Source organism: Setaria italica, chromosome IX (genome assembly GCF_000263155.2).
Source record: "Setaria italica strain Yugu1 chromosome IX, Setaria_italica_v2.0, whole genome shotgun sequence".
Taxonomy (NCBI): domain Eukaryota; kingdom Viridiplantae; phylum Streptophyta; class Magnoliopsida; order Poales; family Poaceae; genus Setaria; species Setaria italica.
The window spans coordinates 51,180,904-51,190,566 of NC_028458.1; the positions used below are offsets into that span (position 1 = coordinate 51,180,904).

At 49.2% G+C, this 9,663-nt stretch overlaps 2 protein-coding genes across 4 annotated transcripts; both read right to left on the reverse strand.

Moving 5' to 3' along the window:
- On the reverse strand, window positions 1-3,466 carry LOC101763516 (peptidyl-tRNA hydrolase ICT1, mitochondrial). Of its 3 annotated transcripts, none has more exons than XR_002675832.1 (8): window positions 3,092-3,466; window positions 2,032-2,091; window positions 1,592-1,674; window positions 1,343-1,407; window positions 1,241-1,274; window positions 1,090-1,160; window positions 454-616; window positions 1-371 (listed from the first exon to the last, which is right to left on the reverse strand). XR_002675832.1 is itself a non-coding variant. In XM_012842937.2 (7 exons), exons 1-7 carry the CDS (start codon window positions 3,357-3,359, stop codon window positions 526-528), a joined length of 672 nt encoding a protein of 223 aa, XP_012698391.1. In that variant the 5' UTR covers window positions 3,360-3,466; the 3' UTR covers window positions 1-525. The 3 variants fall into 3 exon arrangements, 1 of the variants encoding a protein (XP_012698391.1); XR_001163057.2 differs by having other exon boundaries at window positions 1-336; window positions 3,092-3,465; XM_012842937.2 differs by having other exon boundaries at window positions 1-616.
- A 770-nt stretch (window positions 3,467-4,236) lies between these two features.
- On the reverse strand, window positions 4,237-6,193 carry LOC105913624 (IRK-interacting protein). The gene is made up of 2 exons (XM_012842935.2): window positions 5,863-6,193; window positions 4,237-5,747 (listed from the first exon to the last, which is right to left on the reverse strand). Exons 1-2 carry the CDS (start codon window positions 5,902-5,904, stop codon window positions 4,461-4,463), a joined length of 1,329 nt encoding a protein of 442 aa, XP_012698389.1. The 5' UTR covers window positions 5,905-6,193; the 3' UTR covers window positions 4,237-4,460.
- Window positions 6,194-9,663: the final 3,470 nt, after the last annotated feature.

Here is a 9,663-nt window from a genome sequence, read left to right on the forward strand (position 1 = left end):
TTTGATCAAACTTGAGATGCTTTGAGAAAGTCATCACTAACCTTTAAATTCGCCAAATTCAAGTCCTCAAAGAAAGAAATCGTTACAGTTTTACAGACGAGTTCTCAGTTACACGTGAGTACTACCTATCTGATGAGTTCAGGGAGCAGCGACTACTGGTGTATACAGTGCGTTTTAGGACAAAAAAACAGCCCCTCAGAGAGCCGGTCCCCAATGGACGAAACAAAAACTGGCAACGCCTATGAAACATAGCTTTCTTCTTCACCAAGATGCCTTCAGCAAGTCTGACCCTTGTTTTTTTTTTTGTCGGTTTATGTACACCGCTGAATGAACAAGCTGAGCAAATGACATTTGTCATACACTTGCAGCATCTGAATCCATAAGGTATCATAGTAGAGTAACTTTTTAAAACCAGCAAGAAAGAGAGACTGGGAAGAAAACTCCGGTAGTTACCACGCTGAAATGTTGTTAACGTCCGCTGGGGAATGGCAGGAAACGGAGACGTTTTGTACAAGATAGGTTGCATCAATCCCAGCTAGTTCTGTTCCGCCTAAATTCCTTCTTCTGTGAAAGCACTTTCTTATTCTGAAGTCTCTTCCTTTCAGCAACTGCAGCACTGTAATGACCAACAGAACAAACAAATTATCACTCTATGGAACATTCGGTCTTTGCAATAGAGAAAGATCCTATAATGAATTTTGAGTTAAGAGTGAAACAATAAGGATTTAGACATAACAGCAACATGAGGTTTCTAATATATCCTGAGAAGAAGCAACACAAGGGCTTAAATTAGCTACTGAAGGGCCAACCTCAACTGCAACTAATATTGGCATTTATGCATTTTACCTTACAAAATGAAATATCAAAGCACAGCTTAGTATGACCACGTAATAACGGTCGTCAACATGTTATGGAAATGAAGGGAACTCATAAAATACGAAAATTTTAAGAAAATAGGATACAGTATCTTGTTAATTCACTTGCTGAGAAATTATTGAACACTTTGGAGTGGTCTATACCTATTCCATAGAGAACCACTGATTGGCACGGTGACGAGAAAGAAACCGAAGAAATAAAAAAGAAACTTACATTTTTTCAATCTTTTTCTTCTGCTCTTCTGTGGGGGGCGGAGGAACATATGATGCAGCATCAATGATTGCCTGCTCAATGCAAAATCGTGGAGTAAGAGTAAGTCAACTGAATTGGTCCTAGAAAAACATCTGAAAGGGAGGAAGCATACCTGTATCTTCTGCAGAGCATCTTCAATGTTGCCCCTAGAACGATAAATCATGTCAGTTGCTATCCAAAAAATTACTAAAAAGAAAAATAACATAATACTTACTTCTGTGTTCTAGTTTTTGTAGAAGATATCACAAGCTCTCCATCTTTATTAATCCTGTTCTTTTCCTGTGCATAAAGAGAGCATAAAATGTAAACAAAATGTCCAAAGGATTAGACAAGACATGAAAATAAGTAAAAAAAATACACATAAGAGCAGAAGATTAGAAAACATAAATAATAAGCATGATCCTGAAACATGTTAAAAACAAATGTAAGAAAAACAGGTGCTAAATAAGGACATTTGTTTTACCGCTTGTAATATCCTTTCCTTTATTCTCTCTCCAAGCCAGTGAGCTTCCTTAACATTGAATCGCATGTCAACCTTTGTATTGACTGTAAAATGGCACATCATTTTAGAACAAGAGACAAAACGTAAAAAGGTAAAAACAGCACACTGAATATGAGCATTAATTTACATAAGTAATTATTATTTGGAAATCTCTGAGTTCAACTACGTGTACTTATGGACAAACAACAATTATCCAATAATTACGAATGACAAAAGGTATTTATATGCTACTGAGTGATTAAGGGATGCTGAACGAAGCAGGAACCCATTAAATTCTTAATGCAGGAGGAAGAATAGAAAATACAAATGAAAAAAAAAACAATGCAATGAAAGAACATAATGAACTGACAGCAGGGGTTTATATGCAAAAGAGAAAAATGAGAACAGGGCAAAAAACAAACCTTTATTAACATTCTGACCACCAGGGCCACCACTTCTTGCAAAATTAACAGTAACATGTTCTGCAGATATAAAACAGAGTTAGAACAGGTTTTGGCAATTTTAAACAATAAATAGACATGCTCATCGCATGAAACAGAGATAAAGCACGTTGAACTCATGCAGATAATAACGAGAGAAAGTCGCTGCAGGTTTTATCTACACGACTTGCACTTTAGTGCTCTCAGGTTCTTTTGTCTTCCAGTCCATCTACACATATTGTGTTTAATACAAACACCAAATTTACTCAGGTCTATATCTGTGCTTGCCTTCAACTATGTGTTTCATGACACTATATGAATTGTCCTTAATTTGGATACTATTTGTGTATGACACACATAAAACAAATTGGATACTTGTGTCAACTATTTGTGTTTCTCAATCAATAACCTCAGAAGTCAGGGCATTGATGAAGTGTCCTTAATTTGGATACTAACTTATTATGAACACAAACTACTAATACATCAATCACTTACCAAAACTTCAATATCATATCACAACCATCCCGACACTTTCCACATTCTTATTCGCAGGGCAGCAAGACTAGGTGATTTTAATACACTTGATTAACTTGTATTCTGACACTACCAGTTTCTACCCAAGTAAAACTATACTTTCCCAATCTTATTCACAGCTTGCTTCCATTGCATGGATTCCAAGTCATGGGCCATGTTAGTAGGCACAGAGTGCAATGAAATTAGTATGAGATGATTAATTAGTAGCAGATACGCTTGCATCTGCAGAAAAATTTCATGTGGCTAGCCATTTCGGTCAAATGAACTTACCACGTACGCCCATTTTTTGCTCTGCAAGTAGGATTTCTACAGCAGATTCAGTGCAAGCCCATTAACAGTTTGCCCACACAGTACCTCGTGACCTATTAACCCCGGATTCTAAGTGGTGCATAAGCTACAGACAACACCTGGACCGATGCTAGGGTGTGACATTGGTATTCAGAAATCAATAAGGGTTCAGGAACCGATTTAAGACAAATTGGGGATTCAGACAGTTGTGTTTAGCTACCCAGGGTGATCTTGGGGGCGGGGTCGGAGCCTGCCGACGCGGCACGCTCCTCGGCGTCGCGCAGCACCTGCTGCGTTAGCGCCAGCCGCGCCGATACCTTCTTGCCCCCGTCGTCGCCGGCTGCGGCCGCCGAGCAGCGGATGCGTACCAGCCCGGCACGGCCAACGGCCAGGCTCGGGGCTGGGCACGGGGGGACCTGGAACAGAAGGGAGGAGACCTGGCGGAAGCCAACACGTAGGAGGCTGCCACTCCGCATGGCGGCCGCCATTGGCTAGCGTGTGGAGGGAGGCGAGCGGCGGAACTAGCGGGCACGGCCGCACGGCGAACGGGTGAAGGGCAAGCGGAAGAAGAGAGTAGGCAGCGACCAAATGCTCTGGGCTTTTTTGTGGTCTCATTTGTTTTGCTAACTGGACCGGTTTGAGATCTAGCCCAATCTGGTGGAGTTTTGCTAATTCGGCCAGAAACGCCTTTTTTTTTTGCAATGTAAGATGTTGATTTAGCTTCTATCTAGTCTCCACAAAGTCAAACTATGGTCACGTTACATGAAACACTCAATAAAATCAGCACTCCCTCTACTAACAATTTAGATCTTCCCAATCTGGAGGACTATTGCTAATTTGGTTGAATTTCTTTTTTTTTTTGAACAAGTTGTTGATTTAGCTTGTATCTAGTCTCTACAAAGTGCCTTGTTTCCACTTCTTTCAGCCAAGCTTGTATTATAATCTAAGCGAAAATTTTCTCACTTATCGCTTTTCAATTCTTGTAGTTCAAATCTCTGAAGCTGCTTACCACATAAGTGAGAATAAGAAAAAGTAAGCAAGGTGTTTAGTGGAATCTCGCTTATTTTTACCGATAAGCTGCTTATAAGCAGAAACAAACAGGGTCAAAGACAAAGCATGATCACAATACACGAAACACCGAAAAGTTCAGCATTTCGTTAATAAAATAAAATAAAGTTAGCATTTCGTCATAGATTCATACACTTATCTATTTTTCTGAGCTCAATTTCCTCAGATACGCACCAATTAACAAGAAGATAAATGGACAAATATGGGATGAAAGAGAAATAAGCAACCAAAAGCGCGTGCCTTGACGGTTAACATCGTTGGAGTGTCAAATCAATCAATTCCCATACGCCTTTGTGATGGGAGGGTTTCCAGTCTCCTAGGTTATTAGTCGCCTCATGGACTCATGGCGCCCTCTTGCTCTTCAAAAAGCAGCAAGCGAGGAATCAAAGTTACAGAGGCAACGCTAAAAGGAACTGTTCATGATCAATTCACCCATATTCACACAAACAGAACATCGGTAAAATGCATATCGTGCTTTTACCAAACAAAGTAAAATCCCCGTGTTCTCTTTACCTATGCAACTACCCTACCCTACTGCTCTTACAGCTATCCACCACATCTGTAGCACTCCCATTCATGTCACTACAGCTACTCCCCAACCCCACGCTGCCGTTGGTGCTGCTCCCGCCATCTCTGTGGCCGCCGGTGCGGCCGTTGCTGCCGCTGCTGTAGAAGCACACGACCCTGCACTTCACCACGCCCGCGCCGGCCAGGTACACGTGGAACCCCGGCGCCACCATCATCTTCACGCTGGCCGGCTCCAGCCTCCCCGCCCGCCCGGCGGCGGCGTCCTCCATGAACCGCGGGTCGAAGCGCGCCCCTCGGTCCGCGCGCACCACGGGCAGCGGCGGGTGGACGGACCGGGCCAGGAGGCGGACGCCCCACACGCCCTTGGCGGCCAGGAAGAACGCCTGCAGCAGCGGCTCCGGCCACGCCCGTGCGCGGGCCCAGCCGAGGTTGGACACCACCTCGCTCATCTTGGCGTCACAGAACCGGCTGAGCCCCTCGCTGTAGTGCTTGGTGCCGTGCAGCAGGACCTCCTCCCACGTCAGCACGGCGACGGCGTGGTACGCGGCGAGGTTGGCCTCGCACCGGCCCGCGGGATCCGGGGTGTGGACGTCGGCGTCGGTGTCCAGCTCGAAGTCGGCGTGGAACGCGCGGTTGAGGAAGCTCTCAAGGCTCGGGCCGGGGCTCGCGGGGCTGCGGAGGTGCGTGGACAGCGCGCGGGCGAGGTTTCGCACGGCGGCGCGCGCGGTGGAGACGGCGCGGAGGAAGGAGTCGACGGGGAAGGCGGCGGCGACCGTGGGCACCGCCGGGACCACGCGGGCCTCGAGGCGCGCGAGCTTGTGCTCCAGCTCGGCGAGCGAGTGCTTCAGGCGCGTGGTCTCCTCCAGCGCCTCGTCCCGCGTGCGCGTGGCCGCGGCGAGCCTCCGGGAGAGGTCGGCCGCGGCAAGGCGCCACTGCTCGCCGTCCCCCGCGTCGCCGGCCCCTCCCGAGGCCGACGTCGCCGACGGCGACGAGCGCGGGGTGGAGCGGCGCGTGAGGGAGACGAACAGCGAGCGGATGACCGCGCCGGGCGACGCCGGCGCGAGGGCGCGCTGCTTGAAGCGGCAGTCGGAGCAGGACACCGCCGCGACGTAAGCCGCTGCGTCGGCGCCGCCGTCGCCGCCCTTGGCCCCGCGGGGCGTTTTCTTGCTGGCGCCGCCGCCGTGGCCGTGGTGGAGCGGCGTCGGGACGTGGGCGAACTTCTTCTCCGCCTTCTCCGGCGCCGCCTTCGTGCCGCCCCGCTGCTGCTTCGGCTCGGAGGCCTGACGGCGCATTGCGCAGCGAACAGCTCAACCGCCACTCAAGCACGGCAAAAACCGTCGTAATAGACGAGACGAGACGAGACTAGGCGAGGGAAGGGAGGCGGCGCACACTTACAACGGTGGGGAAGGGAGGGGGAGGCGAAGGCGACGAGACCATGGCCACCACGGATGGAGCGCGTTGCCTGCGTGATACGTACAGCTCTGCCGCGATGCCCCCCCTCTTCTGATGGGGATCTGACTAGGGGTTTTCTTGGGTTCTGACGACCTTGTTGAGGCCGGGGCTATGGGCGGGCGGTGCTGGTACTGGTGCCCGTCCCGTCCCCGTGCCCTGTAGCTGGTGGCGACGTCGCGAGATAGTGCTGCGGGCTGTGGGGCGGCTGGTGCTCCCGCGTGCGACGTCGTTTTTGGCAGCTCACTTCGGCCTCACGGGGATGAGGTGAGGGGGATGGGGCGCGGCGCGGCGCGGGACTTGAATGCCGGTCAGGTCGGGTCGGTGGGGCGTGGTTAATGCGCTGCTCCCCGGCCTCCCCTCTCCGCCCGGACGTCCTCTCCGCCCGTCCTCTCTCTGAATCTTGATTAGTACTCTAAGTACTGCTCGCTAAATGGAGTCAGAGGAAGTAATCTGGTTTTGATTCCTCTGCCCTTGTGATCCGGATCGCGAATTCCCGATCCCCTCGGCTCCTGGCTTCTTGGAGGGCTCTAGGCATGGGCAAAAGCAAGGCTGTTGCTCGTACACGTACGCTTCCTGCTCCCTCGTACCCTCTGTCGCACAGTGTCACACCGAAGCATCTGTCGGGACACGAGTACTTGAAGCACTCTACGGCCTACGGTCATACTTGTACGTAACTAGGTTTCGAGACCATGCGCGAAAGAAGAAAAGCCGGTCGCTAAACACCTACAGTCATCACGTTAAGAGCGGTTGGCATGTCGCGTAGGGCAACATGAGCCCGGAGCTCGATCTGGACCGGCGCCTCGCCCGGCCTTGCTCGAACGAATTCGGGAGTGGAGACACGATCCGTAGCCTGTGCGACGAAGTGAATGCCACCCTCTGTCCCCTACCGTGCTCGCGACGGCGGTATCAGCCACACGGTGCCGACCGGGTTCTCTGTTGTCGCTCGCGGGCAGATTTGCAGCGCGCAAGGAGCCAACGACGACGTCTGCGAATGACTCGCGCAGGCTGATTGCTTATGCGACGAGAATGCGATTCCAACTTCCAAGTCAAAAGCATGCAGTTCACACTTGAGCAGCTACCAGAGGTCAGAGGGAGCCAGGGAGCTCAGAAACGCGAACTGTGGGGCTAGATGGTAAAACTCGCTGTTTTCTACAAGAGGGGTGCTGAGCTGGAAGCTCTTACTTCTTCCTTCTTGGTGATGTATCAGAATCAGATGATGCGTACACTTGACGACGTAGAGGCTGGAATTGTTGTTTTCATTATATATGGATACATCGTTAGGATTAATTAGTAGCATGTCGGGGTACGCAACCTTACGTTCCACGCATGAGCAGACGACTTTCGCGAGTGCCGTTCCTGTCACCGCTGTGAGTGAAGTTAATGAACCAGCGCTGTCATTTTCCAGCGGCTGCTATTGAAAGGTCCTTAGGCCTTGTTTAGTTGCCCAACTTTGGGGTGCCAAAATTACTCTAGCAACACTGTAGCGTTTCGTTTGTATTTGTGAATTATTGTCCAAATATTGACTAATTAGGCTCAAAAGATTCATCTCGCAAAGTACAACAAAACTGTGCAATTAGTTTTTGATTTCGTCTACATTCAGTACTCCATGCATGTACCGCAAGTTTGATGTGATGGGGAATCTTCTTTTTGCATAGTGCCAAAGTTGGTATTTTGGAGTGAACTAAACATGACCTTAATTTTGCGAAACTTGTACATGACACTTGGGAGTCGCGAATTGTTTAATCTGTCATCTTTCTTCGGCAGTTATTGCATTTGCCACTATCTAGACTTCGTGAGTTCGTGACACACAAGACACGGGAGAAGTGATCCAAAGGTTCTTTGATTTTGAAGGAGATAGGCATTGCCTTGTTGTTGGAAAACTCGTTTGTAACGAACACTTGTAACATGAGTTATTGTGATCATGAGCTGGTTTAGTTGTAGATAGAGTTGTTTAAACAACCAAATCTCTTATAACTAGGAGGCTGGTCAGATCACAACAACCATGGCGTGTAAGCTACGCTGAGGGCTATTATCAGCTCTATATAAACATGCAGGGCGGCCCCTATGTTAGGTACACGCTTTCATCCAACTTACATGGTACCTAGATCCAACCTCAAACTCATCTAGGCAATGGCGAGCTCTTCAACCTCTTCCCTCGTCGCGGCGCCCATTGGGCTCCCGGTCACGGAGAAGCTCACGCGCCACAACTTCTCCATGTGGAAGGCGCAGATCATGCATGCCATCCGAGGCGCCCAGCTGGAAGGGTTCTTGGATGGCAAGGCCATCGAGCTTCCCAAGGAGATTGAAGTGCTGATTGACGCGAAGAAGGTTTCAACGTCGAACGAGGCATACGCCAAGTGGATAGCAGCCGATCAAAAAGTGCTTGGCTACCTGCTCTCGACGGTCTCCAAGGAGATCCTGACTTAGATCGCTGACAAGAAGATGGTGATTGAAGCTTGGCACGGCATCGAGGAGATGCTAGCGTTGCAGACCCGCGCCAAGTCCGGGAGCACACGGATCACCCTCGCCACGACACAGAAAGGCAACATGTCGGTGGCGGACTACATCGGCAAGATGAAGTCCCTCTCAGATGAGATGGCGGCCTCCGACAAGCCTCTCGATGATGAGGAACTTGTCAGCTACATCCTCACCGAGTTGGACGCTGAGTACAACCCGGTTGTTTCAGCCGTTCTGGCACGGTCGGAGTGGATCACCGTGGGGGAGTTGTACACCCAACTCCTCATGTTCGAGCAGCAGATTGATATGTTGTACAGCGGGTCCAAGTCATCCGCAAACGCCGCAATGCGCGGTGAAAGATGTGGTTGTGGTAGCAACATGTGCGGTCGCGACAATGGTGGCGGCCGTGGTCGTGGTAATGGTGGTCGTGGCAGCTACAACACGAACAACAATGGAGGAGGCATGAAGGACAAGGTGAAGTGCCAAGTGTGCTTCAAGGGAGGACACACCACAACTGAGTGTTAGTACCGCTTTGATCAGGATTTTATCCCTGATGAAAGGAGCGCTGGAGTGGCCATGAACACCTACAGCATCAACACCAACTGGTATGTCAACTCGGGCGCCACGGACCACATCATCGGTGAGCTGAACAAGCTTGTTGTCCACGATGTCCACAACGGCAACAAGCAGATCAGGGCAGCCAACGGTGCAGGTATGAACATCGATCGTGTTGGTCAAGTTATGGTGCATACCCCTAGTCATAATCTTTACCTTGATGATGTTCTACATGTTCCTGATGCTCGCAAGAATTTAATCTCTTTTCATAGACTCGCTTCCAATAATCAAGCTTTCTTAGAATTCCATCCTGATTTTTTCTTAATAAAGGATCAGGCAACGAAGAGGGTTCTCCTTTGAGGCAAGTGTAGAGGAGGCCTCTACACCCTTCCTTCCAGTGCGCATGAGCCGAGTAGCAAACAAGTCCTAGCTACAGCTAAGCCTTCATCAACAAGGTGGCATAGTCGACTAGGGCACCCATCTTTTGAAATTGTTCATCGTGTCATTAGTTATAATAATCTTCCTTGGTCTAATGATGAGAATAAAGACCTAGTCCGTGATGCATGTCAACAGGCTAAGAATCATCAGCTTCTACACCCAAAGTCATCGAGTGTGTCTAAATTTCCTTTAGAATTGGTTTTTCTGATGTATGGGATCCTACTCCAGATTCTATTGGAAGGAAGAAATATTATGTTAGTTACATTGATGACTTCAGCAAATTTACTTGGATTT

Excerpts from the sequence above, each read along its gene's own strand:
- LOC101763516 (XM_012842937.2), bottom strand. The coding sequence starts at position 3,359 with ATGGCGGCCGCCATGCGGAGTGGCAGCCTCCTACGTGTTGGCTTCCGC. Across the intron at positions 1,275-1,342 it reads ACAAAAACTAGAACACAGAA|GGGCAACATTGAAGATGCTC; the intron begins GTAAGTATTATG and ends TTATCGTTCTAG. Across the intron at positions 1,161-1,240 it reads ATGCTCTGCAGAAGATACAG|GCAATCATTGATGCTGCATC; the intron begins GTATGCTTCCTC and ends TGCATTGAGCAG.
- LOC105913624 (XM_012842935.2), bottom strand. The coding sequence starts at position 5,904 with ATGGTCTCGTCGCCTTCGCCTCCCCCTCCCTTCCCCACCGTT. Across the intron at positions 5,748-5,862 it reads CCCCTCCCTTCCCCACCGTT|GCCTCCGAGCCGAAGCAGCA; the intron begins GTAAGTGTGCGC and ends ATGCGCCGTCAG.